At 38.6% G+C, this 17592-nt stretch overlaps 1 protein-coding gene across 2 annotated transcripts in view; it reads left to right on the top strand.

Moving 5' to 3' along the window:
* btbd11b (BTB (POZ) domain containing 11b) overlaps positions 1-15752 on the top strand; it is a 72808-nt gene extending 57056 nt beyond the window's left edge. The window contains exons 4-17 of one of the 2 annotated variants that reach the window (XM_072385465.1): positions 1277-1429; positions 1678-1843; positions 2475-2564; positions 4689-4790; positions 5716-5809; positions 6075-6210; positions 8425-8645; positions 8775-8953; positions 10396-10501; positions 10823-10925; positions 11200-11281; positions 11382-11450; positions 12299-12412; positions 12597-15752. In XM_072385465.1, the coding sequence (XP_072241566.1) occupies positions 1277-1429; positions 1678-1843; positions 2475-2564; positions 4689-4790; positions 5716-5809; positions 6075-6210; positions 8425-8645; positions 8775-8953; positions 10396-10501; positions 10823-10925; positions 11200-11281; positions 11382-11450; positions 12299-12412; positions 12597-12806 (1825 nt within the window). In that variant the 3' untranslated portion in view covers positions 12807-15752. The remainder of the gene's footprint in view (positions 1-1276; positions 1430-1677; positions 1844-2474; positions 2565-4688; positions 4791-5715; positions 5810-6074; positions 6211-8424; positions 8646-8774; positions 8954-10395; positions 10502-10822; positions 10926-11199; positions 11282-11381; positions 11451-12298; positions 12413-12596) is intronic. The other variant, XM_072385466.1, reaches the window with a different exon arrangement.
* Positions 15753-17592: the final 1840 nt, after the last annotated feature.

Raw genomic sequence — 17592 nt, 5'->3', positions numbered from 1 at the left:
TTACTTACCAAAGTGTTATGAATATTTAGTTCTTTTTGCATCCATGAAGCAGGGAGTTTGTTTTGCATAATCTACCAGTATTTATGACAGCTCATTGTTTTGCTTAAGTGGAGAAAGATGTCTGTGCTGAAACAAAGGTCAAAATTTGACACCATGCATATGTATTTTAAACAGTGTGGCTGCTATAAAAAGTGGTGCAGTACAAGTGCAGAAGAAAAGCACACAAGTGGACAAGAGGAGAACATTTTAAAACAATAAATTCCCAAAGTTATTGCATTGTAGATGCTTATACCAAAGAGCAGCATTTGTTAAAGAAATAGCTATCACACATATCGATAACACAAAGTTTATTGCTCCCAGTATAGTCGATGATGGAATTGTACATATGGAGTAAATCTGGGGCCCTTTTGGGGTCTTTGGCCACTGACTTTTTTTTCCTGCATTGCATTGGTTGGTAATCCTGCCGATACTGTGGTTTCCTCTGCTAAGCTACGGCTTGGCTTTAAATGTCTGCCACACTCTCACATGCTTTTTAGTGAAAGTACTTGTGTCAGGATCAACGATATGATGGATTTCTCCCACCTCTGTCTGAGTGACTCAGTACATTTAGGAAAATATCACTGCACCTTTAGTTTACTTCATGTAGGCAGTGAGCTCTCTTTAGATACAGAATGTCCCCATGCAGTACATCGTATTTACAGGGTGCTTCATGTTACTCACAAGACCTTCATTCAAAACCGATAAAGCAAAAGAACTACAAAACATGTTATGATATATTTTGTTTCTATGACTACTGTAACATCCCAATGCATTTTAAAACCGTATGAACACTCTTATTACACATTACATAGATTTATATAATATATTTTAATGTTGATATGCAGTGATAGCAAATTTACAGCACAAGCATATCTTTTAGAAATATCACTCTGACTGGATTTAGTTCACTAGAACAGAGCAGAATGGTCATTAGATTGAGAACATACTTAGGAAACATTTGATACAGCATTTTCTTTCTTTTAACAATAATTTGTGGTCAATGGGAGGATGGTTTTTCCTCATATCCAAAACGTCGTTGGTTCCTGGGAGTGGATTAGATTTTCTAGACAGTTTTCATCCTGTTCTGCACCAGGTGATTTTTGCAAAATAACAAATGCAAATTCTGTATTAGGTGGATTTTCTTTGCCAGTGCCTGGGCACACCTAGTACTTAGGCTTACAGAAGTTTAGTGCGTGTCTGTTGTGGCCTGAGCATGTGCTTCTATCTCCCCCAACAGGCCTTTTATGGTGCTGCCACCGTTGATGGAGTGGGTGCGTGTGGCCGTGGTCCACACAGAACACAGACGCAGCTTCTCTGTGGATAGCGATGACGTTCGGCAGGCTGCCAGGCTGCTGCTCCCTGGAGTGGACTGTGAGCCTCGCCAGCTCCGGTATGGCTCTGAGGAGCGTGCTTGCCTTTAAGCCGCAGAGCATGTGTTCAACCAACCTCTTCTTCTGAACCCACAAACACACACACACATAAATTATACAAACAATGATACTCATATTTCAAATGAATTTATCCTCTCCTCAGTGTTAGAAATAAAGCTTGTCACATATTTAAGGAAAATATGGCTCATTTAAATGGTCATAACAGCAAGCCTGCACTGGGAATCACTGTTTGTGCTCTGCCCTTCAGAACGGATGACTGCTTCTGTGCCTCACGGAAACTGGATGCTGCCTCTACTGAGGCAAAATTCCTGCAGGACTTGGGCTTCCGTATGCTCAGCTGTGGACGAACAGACCTGGTAAAGCAGGCCGTCAACCTGCTTGGGCCGGATGGAATCAACAGCATGAATGAGCAGGTTAGAGGCATAGTCAACATGTGAATAATGCATATGCTGGCACATTTCTACTCATGCACACACACATACATGGCCTAAGGAGAGGTATATTTTTCTTTGCTTGATAAACCAAAGCTCCTTCACCTTTGAGCATGAGGGCAGTTGTATATATTAAATCTTCCTTTGGCTTATTTTCCTGCAGTGCTCCTGCCAAGCCAGCCTGCTTATATCATGACTACTAACCTCTCGTGGGGTAAATCATCAAGGGAATACTGCAAGTGTAACTCATGACTTTCCATGAGAAAATCAAACTTAGTTGGTGGGCTGAACTTAGCAGAAAACTTTCAGTCTAGTACAGAATGTTTCTTTCATCCCAGATAACTTAGATGACATATTGATTTATATGGTATGCTGTAAAAAAAACTGATCAACAGCAGAATTTTAAACTGAACAAACTCAAGATGGCTGGAGAAGAGCTGTTAAGGATACAAGCTTGGAGCTGTTTGAAAGTCCATTACATAATGACATATACTTAAAGTGCAGAAGGAATACGGATTTGATATTTAGAAATGCTGTGTGGAAACTGGATAAAGTGAAAAATTGCATCTTTAACTTCTGGTTGCCTTTGCTCTCTGCACCTGTGCTCGTGTAGGGGATGACCCCGCTGATGTACGCTTGCGTCCGTGGGGACGAGGCCATGGTACAGATGCTGCTGGATGCAGGAGCAGAAATTAACAGCGAGGTCAGTGGCGAAAAAGTTTCTGCTACTGTTCCAGGGTTTAACAATGGGTTGAGGTCAAAGTCAGCAGTCGAATTATAAGACTGATCTATGCAGAGTAAGTTAGACTAGATTTCCTTGCGAAACTTTAGTATTGTTTGTACCAAGGCAAACCAGACTGAGGAGGAATGGGTTTTATAAAAGAGGAGAGGTGTTTACAGGGCTTTTGCTTTTCTCAGTATCTACAGATTTATATGCACTTTATATGTGTAACTTCATTATTTGTGTGGTAAAGAATTGGGGAAAACCAAACGTCATCTCTCATCTCATCTTGTTCTCTCTCATGTCTCATGCTGCTACATATAATAAAGGTGGGAATCATGAGGCCCTGACAGCCCAGACACACAAAGAAACAGATTTTCCTTTAATTCAGGTCGAGGTTTGCCTCTGAGTCTTTGTTTTTCTCTCTATCAGGAAAGTAAAAAGTGGTTGGCTGACTGAAAGCATGGTGAATACCTCCTAGAGTCTGCAAACAACTGAGGTGGCATCCTTTAACTTGTCCATTCAGTTCAGACCTCATGATCCTGATCTTTGTTGGTCACCTCAGCAGCAACATGTTCCATCAGCTACTGTGTCAGTGTTGCTTTGTATGTTGTTGCATTCATGACCTCTGGTCAAAGAACAAAGCACTATACACTTTCATATTCATTTCATGCCGTTGTGCAAACATGTTTCTGTCAGCAGCTCAAAGATGGATTAAGTAGTGACACTTCATAATACGGACTGAGATTTTTTTAAATGATTTGGTTCCAATACAGTTCTCATTGGTAAATGTACATCAGCTGTAAAATTAGAATTACTGGCAGGTGATGTTAATGACATCCTAGCATTCATAAACATTTCTTCCGTCCAAGCAAATTTGTTATTAAATTTAACTGAATTACGTATTAAATCAAATCCAGTTGGGACTTTGTGAATCAGAGCAGAATTGTTTTGGGAAATATCTGGTGATCTCCAGCGGTGTCAAGGAACATGACAAAGACCTCAAGCCGTTCAGTATTCAAACCCACATAATTTGATCCAAGGAGGCCCCCATCCCTACTACCCACAAGACCCAAAGGATGTACTGCCACAACTCAGAGCCAGACAACACAAAAGTTACTGTGTCCACACCTTGATGGGTCAGAACTGTTTTTTGGGGCATGAAGGGGAGCCACACAATATCAGGCAGATGTTTTAATGTTATATCTTAATATCCACAATATGCAGCAGAACTAACAAAACGTTTAAATTATAATAAGTTAAATGGCAGGGAGGGTTACCTTACCAAAATACAGGTGGACCATAATTTAGCTGTGTTGCAGGGTACGTTTAGGTTGGTGAGACTGAAAAAAGACGAGCAAATCTTGGAATCATAAAGGAGTCCAAGATTTGTCAATCATTTACGGAGTAAGGATAATGTTTGCTTCATCTTAAAGATAAATCTGTGGAAATGTAGTTATTGTAAAGGAAATCCAGGTCAGCTTTTATTTCCTCTCACATTATAAAATGGAAACCACCATTTTTGTGTAGTTTCCCAGTACTGGACTACAGATGTGACCTTACCTTTTCTAAAAAAATTCGTTTTATAGCCATCTGGTTTCAACATCAAAATCACACTGTTTTGTGCCAGTTTATCAAGTGTTACCAAGACGTTTTTTCTACATGTCTAATCTGCATCCCAGTCCACTTCTTCCCAGCAGCCTGAGGTAATATTTGTGCCTTTGTGCTTTGTTCACGTGGCTATCTCATCTCCGTCATGCTTTTATTTGATCAGCCTGATCACAGAGATCAGATGGGTCAGAGCCCTGTCACAGAAACCCACTGTGGATCAAAGTGAAACCATTAGTACATGGCCAATCTACACAGATCAATCCATGGGTTTCATCAGAAGGTGAACATGGGGACAGGATGTCCTCTGCAGCCCCAGGGTTCCTGGTTAATTACTCTTGGTTTTCATGTAAAGCTTCCTGTCCCTGTCTCTCCTCCCTGTAGCTGCTTGTCTTGTGCTCCATTGCCCAAGTAGCAGTTTTAATGGCTTGATGTCTCTCTCCTTCACCTCTCTCCCTCCTAACCTGTCCATCCCTCCCACCTGTATCCCTTCCCCAGGTGCCAAACACAGTGCACAGGCACCCCTCAGTCTTTCCCGAAACGCGGCAGGCGACGCCCCTCACTTTCGCTGTGTTACACGGACATGTGCCTGTGGTGCAGGTAGTGACATCCTTGCTCACCTGTGAATCTTTCATTGTGACCTCTTGTTGTGCTTCAGCTCATGGTTGGTCTTCATTGTCATTTTGTCTTCAGAGCTTCTTTGAGTTTGTTCTCATCTCTCTTTTTTTATTTCTAATAATTCAGGTTCTGTTTGTGTAGTTTTCTGATTTAAAGAGGGTTATTACTGAGTCCCTCTAGGCAAAAACTTGGCTTACTCCTGTCTATTTGGAAATGAATCAGACTGCATTTAGCAAGTGGAAAGTGGAAACTCTGCAGCCTAATTGGTATCGAACTCATTTAACTAATTCAATTAGTCTCCTAAGTGATCTAGCCATTGGATTTTGAATCATTTGTTCTAATAGAAAACATTAATGCCACCTGACATTGCAATTTGGTCTCTGAGTGCATCAGATATATAAAAAAAATTGTTTAGAAAGATTAAATTCTATCGTGTTTTGTCATTCGATCGTTATTACTCATCATTTTATGCGCAATTTCCAAGATACTGATTTTAAATGCAACCCATTTTTCATCCCATTAGATGACAAGTTTGGTGTCAGGAGCTTGTTGAGGTTCCTCTTTCTCATTAATGAAATATTCCCGGATAGCTCTGCGTCAACGTTTATTAATTCTGAAGATCTTTCTGCCAATGCTAGGAGAAGTTTTACAGTATTCTTTGGGCTAATTTGAAAAGAAGGCAGTAAGAATACAGTTCATAGCTTTGAATTATCCTGGCTGTTTACATTCTCCTATAGGTAGTACAGTGTTGTAAATGAGGGAAGTCATATTTGTTCATATGCTCACAAATTGAGAAAAGCTTAAATCTACTTTTAATTCAGATTTGTTAGCCAGTTGACTCTTCTGCCTTCCAGTCATTGTTTACCTCTCACTTTCTTGTAATGCTTACCTGTGTGCCCACCTGCAGCTGCTGCTGGATGCCAAAGCCAACGTGGAGGGTTCCCTGCAGGATGGGATGGAGAACTACACAGAGACCCCGTTGCAGCTGGCTGCCGCTGCAGGTACAGGCACACAGCATCCTCTCTGAATCTGGTCCAGATGTACTGCACCATGCTGGCAACAGCAGCTGGTCATCTATAAGCAGCTGATAACAGCACCTGACTGTCAGCATGATCACTGGCTTGGAAACAACATTAGAGTTTATCAATCCAGGAAACTGAAAAAAAATAGAAAGATGGAGAAATAAATGTAGAGAAAATCATAAAATGTATTTTTCTGGTTTAATGTCCATGTATATGAACTCGGTCATTGTTTTTTCACATGCAGGTAACTTTGAGCTGGTGTGTTTGCTGCTGGAGCGGGGGGCTGACCCCATGGTGGGAACCATGTACCGTAATGGCATTTCTACAGCACCACAGGGAGACATGAACTCCTACAGCCTGGCAGCAGCTCATGGACACAGGTGGCTTACACAAATGTTTATGTTCAGTCATCCCACTTACAAGTAAACCAACAGAAAATACACAAACCTTAGTTCACACTGTGTACTCAGCATATAATCTTTTTTAGGTACAAACACGATCTCATAAGAGAGCGTGTCTTTGAAACTGACACCTTGGCCGCTGACTGATTCATTCAAAGATTTTTAGTTTGGAGATGGCACAATTCAAAAACAAAAGATAGATTGCACAACCATCTTAAATGTCTGACTGAACTAAATGTAATGTGTCATCTCTAAACACTAAAACTGTTTAGAAACAAAACATATGGAATTAATCTTAATAATACCTTCTCTCTCAGGTACAGAGAAGACATGTTTACTTGGTTATCCTGCTGTGTTGCCCTAAAGAACTCGAGAAAATAAAATGGAAGTTTGCAAATTCACAACCATCTATCTATGTTGCCACTTTATTTAGGGCTGAATTACAAAGTTGTTGCAATATTATTTAAATAGAAATATCTCTGAAATAAAGTATTACCACTTCCCTCTGGGTTTTTGCTTAATGCAGATATTTCTACAAAATGGCACAAGCTGCCAGTTTTTTTTGCTATTTCCACCAGCGTGGAAATATGTTTGGACCATCATCTATATTTTTTGTGATATAAGTCAAGCCGAGCCAAGTGTCTGCTGTGCATAAGTCTGTGTTCCTCAACCATTAGATATGCACAGCTGGAAGTCGCACGTGAGCAGGATTATGGTCGAAGTCATTGGCAGGATTAGGGACAACATGAGAGACTCCTGCCAGCTACATCCGCTGTAATAATTGAGGGAACACTGACATAGTATTCTGCAGAGATCTCTACTTTTTAAAATAATTTCTAATATTTCTGTATTGTATACTGTCCATTGTACAGAAATAACATGATTTGTTAGCATTTCAAGGCAGGAAAATACCAAATACATGACATAAGTGTTTCTTTTTTCTTTTTTCGTTATGTACAAGAAGCGTTTATTTATCAAGCTTGTAATACTTTTAGATTAGATCTCCAAAAAAAAAAGGGAAGTTTTCTGAAATAAACCTAGTTAATAATTAAAAACTGTTTGGACCTTTATTTAACAAAGACAAGAACAAAGGAAATCATTTGCATTCACTGACCAACTTCATTGTATTTAGTAAATATAACATAATCTAGAATCTAATGCAGGTAACAAAAAGTCGGGATAGTCATGTTTATCGTTGTGTAACATCACCCTTCCTTTGAATTGCTCTGTGAAATCATTTGAGAACTGAAGAGACTATTGTTGTAGTTTTACAGGAGGAGTTTTATGTCTATTCTTACCTAACATAAGATTTAAGCTGTTCAACAGTTTAGGTTTTTGTTATTGTCTGATTCTTCTATTTTTCATGCACCATGCATTTTCATTAGGAGATAGATCTTAACTATAGGCGGACAGACCTGAACTATAGGTGGACTTATCTAACCACAGAAAACATGCCCATTGTCTTATTGTCCATCTGAGATGACCTTGCGCCCACAGATTTCAGCACCATTACTGTGCAGTTAATGCATGGCTACTTCCTTGCATAATACAGTTTCAGGTTACATTTCTAGATGCAGCGGTGGACTATATAGGGTGAAAATGGTTTTCCAAGGCATTATTGAGCCCATATAGCGGTATTTATTACAGTGTCATGACAGTTTCTCAGGCAGTGCTGCCTGAGGGCTTGAAAAAGAGGTTTCCAGCTTTGTACTCATGCTGAGATTTCCTCAGACTCCCTGAATCTTTTGACAGTGTTAATGCAGGCACTGTAGATGCTGAAAGAGAAAGCTTTGAGAAATATTCAATTTATAATTAGTGTGAAAAAATCAACACAAAAGAAAAACCTTGCCCATCTGTTTTCAATGCTTTGGCTCGGGATTGCAAAACAATATATTTCAGAATCATTATCCAACATCCATAATTCCCCCCCCCCCCCCAGGCCTTTAACACAGAATCACAGCTTTTTTGCGAGGAAGGTTGTAGCTTTAATAGACTATCACAGTTATGGGTTCAACTAAGTGTCTGTCATATCACCTTTGAATTTGTGTATTTCCTTTATTGCTAAACATCATTTGTGGTATTTGAGAGAAGACACAAACTCCTCTTTGGTAAAGAGCAATCTAATTAAGTTACCATCTGAGCAGATGAGCTAAATTATGTTCCTCTTTCTGTTTATGTGCTTTTTCCCTGTAGAAATGTGTTCCGTAAACTGTTGTCCCATTCAGAGAAAGGTAAAGGGGATGTTTTGTCCTTGGAGGAAATTCTGGCAGAGGGTTCAGAACTGGAAGGTAGAAGTCCATCTCAGATGGACCTGATCCGCACTGGAAAAGCCAAACTTAAAGCCCTGAAAGAAGCCATGTACCACGGTGCTGAACATGGACACGTGGACATCACCATAGACATACGGAGCCTTGGTGGGTTTCTGTAAACTCTTCAATCATCAGTTTTCTGACATATCTCATTATGTATACAACATTTACTCCCTCTTTGTGCAGACTCTGTGCTAAGTTTCATGTGTTTTCATCTCTGGGACTGTTTCTCAGGGGTCCCGTGGACTTTGCACACCTGGCTGGAGTCTCTGCGTACATGCTTCCATCAGCATCGTCGGCCTCTGATCCAGGGTCTTCTGAAAGAGTTCAGCTGCATCGAGGAAGACGAGTACACAGAGGAGCTCATCACGCATGGCCTGCCTCTCATGTTCCAGATTCTCATGGCCAGCAAGGTGCTCTTTAGGGGTCATCGCAAAGACAAAAAACATTGAACTGAACCTCCTCCAAAATAACAATACGATCTTCACATTTAAAATTTCTATATCTTTATCTTACTGTGCTTTTTTTCCCCAAGTATCTGTACTCAGTTTTCTGAACTCTGGCCCCCTCTCACCCTCTTTCCTTATTATCATTCTGTGGTCAGGTCATCAGCTTCTCAGAGACCAACAGTCTTGCAGGCTCGCTCAATATCAATTGCCTAAAATGATAATGATTTATGATGAGCCCCCAGTCTTCTCTGTTGAAGCAAATTAGATCAGGGCCCCTTCTCATTATTTTAGCTCACGATACCCTTCGTAGTCTATATTAGATGTAAAACAATTCACTGTTGTCCTGCAATGCACCTCTGTTTGCTTTGCTTACGTTGGCATGCTATATGTACTAGGTATGAGGAAAAAGAAACATAAAAAGAGTGCATTTTCATACCAACAGCATTTATCTCTCTTCACACACACACATGTAGGAGGGTTTTACATATCAGGGTGTAATAGAAAATTATCTGGTCCTCACCAAGTCTGACAATTAGATTAATACAACCTCAAATGAACAACAATGCATGACATACTACAGTGTGCTTTTACTTATTTAACCAAAATATAAATCACAATGAGCCACATAAAGCTCAAAATCTAAGACATTTTTTTGTTTGTCTTTTTGTGGTAAATAATTGCACTGTTGGTAGTGAATTGTGAGGACAAGATTGATTAAATTCTTCTACAATAATACTTCAAATGCTCTTTTTCATGAATTTTAAATTTGGAAAGGAAACCCCCATTAACACAAATACATTTCCACTGAGTTGGTACTTATTTAACAGCAAAACTGAAAGAGTAAGTCTGCCCAGTAAACTTAAGTACATTGCTGCACTGTCACTCCTTTCCCTCTTTCACACATTAGTTGTGCCTTATAGGCAGAAAAAAGACGTCATCATCAACCTTCCACTATTCCTCCTCATAATTCACACATGCCAAACAGAGCCGATTCAGCCCCGCATTGGGGAATCATCTGAGTGACGACAGCACAGCTGCCAGCTTGATGTGTGTAAGCACACAAGAGGTGAGGAGTTTCGCCTCTGTCACTACCTCCTCAACGTCTCAGATGAATATCAGTGGCCAGTCAACTTTGACACCCATTCCGTCTCTGTCATTTCACACATGACACAATACGCAGTCTCAGGTTGAAAAGGCATTTGTGAAAGTGGCTTTTGTATTTGACTGGGCTGACGTATGGAGCTGTTATTGACAGTGTTTGTGAAGGAGGGTTGCACATTATGCTCACTTTCTCAATTACATGGATTCTTTCTACATGTAACATTTACAGCGTCTTTATACACGATAGGCCATTCACTAAGGGCTGTCCTCACACTCTTTCTTTCCTTCTGCTTGTTTGTTATCAGAATGAAGTGATCAGCCAGCAGCTGTCTGCAATTTTCACCCAGTGTTACGGCCCGTACCCCATCCCCAAACTGTCAGAGATCAAAAGGAAGCAGTCATCACGTTTGGGTGAGCATTATTTTTTTATCATATTATTTTAGATACTCTAAACAAACAATAGAAATAGACAGCATTAAGGGAGCATAAAAGCATCACTGCAATGTAAAATCTTGAGCCAGCTCTCTCTGGTGAATATGTAAGACCATATTTAGAGAGTGTTTATACCACCATCTAGTGTTCATGTGGCATAGTGTTAAAAAAAATGTGGCATAAATGTACGCAACTGTACAGTAGCTGAAATGTTTAGTATGGGTAATGAGGCTAAGTTGTAAATTAAACTAAACAGATGATCAGAAAGAAATTCAATATTTCTGGCCATGTGTCTCTCAGATCCTCATTTCCTGAATAATAAAGAGATGTCTGATGTGACTTTTTTGGTGGAGGGGAAACCTTTTTATGCCCACAAAGTCCTGCTCTTCACAGCATCCAACAGGTACTTAAACATTAGTTTTTCGTAATGTATGTGAACTGTAATTTTTGTTGAGTAAGATCCAGAATGTATCAAGGTTTTGGCTTGTTTTTATAAAGAAATTATCAAATGTTCTTGAAGCAGTACATCAGTTTTACCCTCATGTCACATCATATTATTGGCAACGGGTACATACTGTTATAAAAGGATTTAAGTATTATACATAACTCAGTTTCTTTTTTACATTATTTCCTTCTCTATTTCATTGCCCGCACTGTCTCATTTTCTTCCTCTCAAGGTTCAAATCTCTTCTAGCAAACAGACCTTGTGGTGAAAACACATGCATTGAAATCAGCAATGTCAAATACCACATCTTTCAGGTATTTACTAACCTAAATCCTCAGCCAGTCTTTATTTGATATATTTGTACATTATGTCTCTTTGTGTGGGAGTTGTGAAACTGTGACGCTCTTTTTTTAGCTGGTGATGCAGTATCTGTACTTTGGAGGGACAGATGCTCTGCACATAAGGAACACTAATATTATGGAGGTGAGATCATTAATAAAGCTTCTACAGGAATCCTGGAACTTGTATTAAACACTTTGAAATATGGATTTGTTTATTTGTAAAATAGCTTTCATGGCTTTGTTTTCTTGGACTTATCATTCTAGTAAGGGGCAAATGTTTCAAATGCTGCAAAAAATGCTAATTTCTTGTAACTGGTGTGGAGCAAAACGATTAGGTTTCAAAGTGTCATTTGAAGGTGGCGGTTTAGGTTACCTCATTACGCATAGCTGACAAAAATAGCATTGGTTATGTTTCTTCTATAGAATGGCAACAAGCTGAACAGTCATGTGAGTTAAAAGTTCATAATGTAGTCATTTTACATTACACACGTATAACAGTGTTTTTTCAAAACTGCACTTTTCCTCCTACAGCGTAAAAAAGAACCCACGGAAAAAGTTCCTGTCCATTTACAGTATATGTCCATAAACTAACATAGAAGGCATATACAGAGTAGTGTGAAAGCATCTGAATGCTGTATGTTCTGCCTCACAAAGAAGCTAATAGCATTTGCATCGTCACTGAACTTCTGCTATTTGACTTCAGGGAGTAAGAAATTATCATTAGCTACAGGGGAGTTACAGATTTGCAATCAATGCTGGCTCGAAGACTAGGGTGAGACTACACATCCACTTATTAATAAATGTCTAAATATTTTAAAACCGGACAAGGTTTTCCAAAATGTTTGGTTTCAGCTACCTACAATGGAGTAAAAGACAGGCCAAGATGCATATAAAAAAAGTCAAATTATTTAAGAAAAATACATATTATTATCATCAAACACAAAACAAAAAAATAACTTTAACATATTATTTTTGTTGCTTTTGTTTTAGCTATTGTCAGCAGCCAAGTTCTTTCAGCTGGAGGCATTACAGAGGCACTGTGAGATTATCTGCTGTAAGAACATCAACACGGAAACTTGTGTTGAGATCTACAACCACACCAAGGTAAAGGAAAAAGTGATTTAACACAAACATGTATATACATGCAATGTTAACATGTTGTGTATCAAAGTTTTCAATATATTCAACTATTGTTGGATGCTTAACCCACAGAAAATGATACTTTCTTAAAAAAATGAATAGTGAAACTTAGCAACTCTCACAGTCACTTCCCCCAATTTCTTCCCAGTTTCTTGATGCCCCAGACCTAGCGTCTTATATAGAGGGCTACTTCCTGAAGAACATGGTGATCCTGATTGAGTTGGAGCCCTTCAAACAGCTTTTGTATGATGCACCTCCTGAAAGCCCTGGCTGTGACATCCTGCAGGCCCTGGAGAAAACCCTGGCCATTCGCATCCAGTCCATCCACCTGTCTTCCTCCAAGGGATCCATTGTCTGAACCCTTTCTGAACTCAAGAACAGATATTATTCTTCAGAGAGGGATCAGAGACACAACACTGTAATGACTTGCATCTGAGTGATGGATCGTTTTCACCTGGAGATGAAAATGTGAATCATTAGCTTGCCATGTTACGACTTCTGTCTGCAAATATGCGTCTTGTTATCTTAGCACAGATGGTTACAAGTCTGTCTGTCTGCCTCATTGATATATGTCTACTAACACAACTGTCATATGGTAGCTGAATTACGGCTCAACTTGCCAATAACATATATTACTGTAACAATGTCCCTTGCTCAACAAAGAATTTAAGTTGTATACTCATGTTGAACTCAGTGGATCAGGTGGGACCACAGGAACTCAGAGAAAGAGTTTCAACCAAACACAGTTGTCAGAGCTTTTGAACACAAGGCTGAAAAAGAAACCTCAACATAATGTGATGAGCCATCAGTGGATATGAGGAGGGACCACTGCCTCATGATAACTTGCTGAAACATTCGGACCTGTACAGAGAAGATCATTTGTACATTTGTCAGTCAGATTTGTGCTCTTACTCCTCAAAGCCAAACAAGTCAAACAAAAGAAAATAAACTGTAATATGACTGAAGCAGGTGACTTTGGGCACCTTGTAAGGAAAGAGGACTTTTACGTCCTCCACTGCTGTGTACATTTTGTTAATAAAAAAACAGAGATATTGATAATGTAAGTTAATGTATATATTCACATATTTTTTCTCATGTGTCTTTGAGTTGGATATTGTTGTAAAAACAAAAAAAGCTCAACTTATAAATATCTATGTTTAAATGTTGCATGTCAGAGAGATTGCTTGTTTTTCTGTTTGAACTGTTACCTTTACGTTAAGGAACTGGTTTCACGCTTGAGAATATTTTTTGTCATCAGCATGGGTCACAGTTAATGTGTCGCAGTTAAACTGTGTCATGGTTTTGGTTGTGAGAGGCTCCAAGCCTGTTTAGTCCTGAACTGGGAACAATATGCCATCAGCTTTTTTCCCCTGGGATTGTGAAAATTTGTGACTTGAGCTTTCCTCTATAAAGATTACAACTGTATAAAGATTATGGATTTGCTTTTATCATCATCTGGTGACATCTCTTTCTAGGAAACAGGAGACATCTATAATTCTGTTTGATGAGAAATTATGAAAGCTGCCATGTTACTATTTTTTTTATCTGCAGTAAATTGTTAGATCTCAGCTGGTAGGTGGTTTTATGTAGCACCCAACAGTGCAAACACCAGTACAATTCAAATAGCCTAAAATTAAGAAAACCTGGTTCACAGGACACTCGTTAAACAAACAAAAAAAGTCAATAAAAGCTCATAAAACAACGTGTGTAATCTTAATCATCCATACACTGTTGTAAATTAAAAATAATGTTATATCTTTCAAGAAGTTAAACAAACTGAAACAAAACCAATACAAGGAGTTATAGCTAACTAGTAGTAAGCTAGTAGCTTTCTCAGTAAATTCAATGAGTCTCGTGTTTATAAAATACTTAATTTCATAGTGGAACCTTTGAGTGAATGTAAAGGATATATTTGCAGAATTGCAATTCCAATCAAAGAAATTTGCAGACAGATAGGCTGGTTCCGGTCTGCACACTGTAAGATAAATTGTGCCATTTGTTTGCTTTCCAGTAAAGCCACTTAAGCTACAACTACAAGAATGTAGACAATGTACCCGTCTGTATGTCACACAGCTTAATTTGCATGTTGGTGTAACTTTAAAAAGTAGGTAGTTTCATATATAATATCCAGATGAATGCAACAGATGAGCTAAGATCATTGTGGTCATGCTTATAAATGTTCTTCTTATCAACTCATTAATGAGTACATATACTTGTTAACAGATGTTCAATGATACCAGAGATGGAGTCAAATCCACGTAATTACTCAGCAAAGCAAAAATGTTTTCCAGGGATATTTACTTAGAACAGTATATCTAATAAGATGTTTTTTGTTAGAATAAAAGTAAAATAATTTGTGTCTGTTATGTTCATGACTGAATAAGCTGTTAGTGATCAATCTTTAAAGTAACTAAAGGTTCTCAGTCCTATGATGGATTCTTTGAGGGATACTACATATCAAGATTTAGAGACAATCAGAGAGAGCAACATCACACCTGTCATAAAGACCCCTGTGACTGACCACAGGCAAGGACCGGGAGACAGATCATTTTTCACCTGATGTTCTCGTCGCTGACACTCTGAGAGGTGCTATGACTTAGGTGGATGAATACAGACCGAGCTGAAAGAGGGCGACATCGAAGCCCAAACAGCAAAATAAAACTAATGCACTTACTGACAGACTTAAGCAACATTTTTAATGCTCAGCAGGTTTCTGCAATTATTCAGTTATATAAATTGAAACTGTAGAGAGCTGAAATGTTTACTTAAAAGGGAATTGCAAATAGTAATTCCGTACAAAACCACTGCTCACACAGCTGCTGCCTGTCAAGGCCAGGCCACCTAAGAAAAATACATTTCAGTCAGTCATTGCCCTGATTAAATAAAGGCAAAAGAAGTAAGCGTGTGACCAAATTAGATCAATTATATATGGCATTCATACACCTTTAAGATTTTATTGTTTTTTTCTAAAGGAAACACCCAGAACATGTATGTAAAGCATAAATGTACATAGAAAAAATAACCTTGAAATTCTTGTTATGTGAACTTTAAATGTATAAAGGTCACATCTGTGAGAGATTCATAATGTCATACATAAAGTGACTATTTTAAGTTACCGTTGCTAAAAGATACTGAATCATGGGGTCTGCTGAGTTTTCACATACACGCTTCTGCATTTTGACTTGTTGTTGCATAAATGATGACACAGTGTTATTCTGTAAGTCATATGTTGTTGTTGCATTATCTTAGTGTTTATATCCAGTAGGGACCAAATGATTTAGAAAAAAAAATGTTCTGATACATAAAATTCTAGAGATGAAAATGGATGAACTTTTTTTTCCACATCACTGTATGTCTGTAGATGCTCACGAGTCAGTTTTGTAACAACCGGCTCAGTGGTTTCTCATGAGATGTTGAAAATACCAAAGTTTCTTATTAAAACTGAGGAGAAGATCAAGTGGGAAATTTCTAAAGCAAAAGACAGATCTAGGAGAGACGAAGATTCATTCAGAATCAAAATGGTCAGGCTTTTTTCAAGATAAGCTTCAAATTTAAACCTTAGAACTGGAGTGGATGAAGTACCTCATGGGTTGGTTTCTGAGTCGATATTTGGAACCATTAATAATGATAATTATCATTATGTAAAAGAGTAAAAATAGAAGTAAAAAGAAGAAAGCGTCAAATCACCTACAACTTCACTGCTTAGACCCATAATAACTAGACCTTTCTAGTTATTATCAAAGCACAAAAATAGCTGCAGTATCCAGGGGTTACAGGTTCTGCATAGAGACCCTGTATATTACCTCAATGCCCATCTTTCCACTAACCTGGACCAAATTCTAGATTAATTGTCCTGCAGTTTCCCTTTATGCAAGAAACTGTTGAGACTCTGATAGTTTCAGATCCACAGAAATGGTCCTCCACTTAATCACATCTATGATTAGTGTTAAAGGACAATGCTGACTACTGTTTGTTAATCATCTTTCAGTGCATATCGTTTTTTTATGTGCTCATTGTTCCTTCCCACTGAATTTATAAAGCAGAAATGGGCAAAGGGTTGGAATGAATAATGCAAAATAAATGTATCATCCAACCACCAGGACTGAGCTTTGCCCTGGAGTCACCCCGTCTCAGAAGTGCCAACATGTCAAGTGTCGATTTGCAGAGTCAACATCCTCTCACACAACAGAACTGGACTTAAAAGCAACTTATTGACTGATGTCCTAATGCATTAGTCAATACTTATCATTGACTTATGCATTAGGGCAGCATCGTTATTATTTAGGGAAATTTAAACCACTTGTATTTGTTTTAGATTTGCTTTCAAAATGCAAATCCCTGTGTAATACATTGTGTGGCACTTTGTGATATGTGCTTGATCTGGATCACCTGTCCTCCTCAAGTCTGAGTAAACCAGTTCTTCCTCCACACAGATATAAAATCCAGCATCCCAAACACTAATGACACCACCAGCTGTTGTTTTCTGCCACACAACTGATTTTAAATGATCAGTTAGAACATATCACAGAAAAACTCTGTTATTCATGAAACTATGGCCTCTTTTCACATAATTTGGTTCAAAACCTTGAGGTCAAATTTTGAGCAAGAACACCAATAGAAAGAAATCCTCCAGATAAACCATTTTATGGTTTATAATAATACTGTCACGGTTTAGGTTTTAATATTTCTTGTTTTCAGCTTCTTTGTTTCAGGATCTTGTTTTTTCCTGCCACTTAGTTTCACTCTGGTCACCTGTTTTCTGTTCCACAGCTGCACATCCTCACCAATCACTTCCCCACAGCATTTAGTTTCCAGGTTCAGTCTTTGCAGAATCCTCACTTTCCCTTCCACGCTCACGCCATGAAAGTTAAGTCTGGTTTTGCCTCATAGTCTTGCTAATGCACAGTCATAGTTTTCATAGTCTTGTCTTGTTTTTTCATAGTCTTGTTCCATAGCCACAGTCTTGTTTTGTTTATCAAAGTTTCAGTATTTTTGGATATCCGGCTCAGCTGCGTTTTTGCCTCGTGCCTTTTTGTGTTTGTGAATAAGTTTTTTGAGAAGTCTGCATCTGGGCCCTACCTTCCTCCACCGTTCTTGATAGATACACTTTCCAAATAGTGCAAATAAGTGCGCATATCATCAGA

This window comes from Leuresthes tenuis, unplaced genomic scaffold, assembly GCF_036924035.1.
Source record: "Leuresthes tenuis unplaced genomic scaffold, fLeuTen1.0.hap1 SCAF_5, whole genome shotgun sequence".
Lineage (NCBI taxonomy): Eukaryota > Metazoa > Chordata > Actinopteri > Atheriniformes > Atherinopsidae > Leuresthes > Leuresthes tenuis.
The sequence above is the reverse complement of the archived record's forward strand: the minus strand, read 5'-3'. Positions and strand labels throughout refer to the sequence as shown.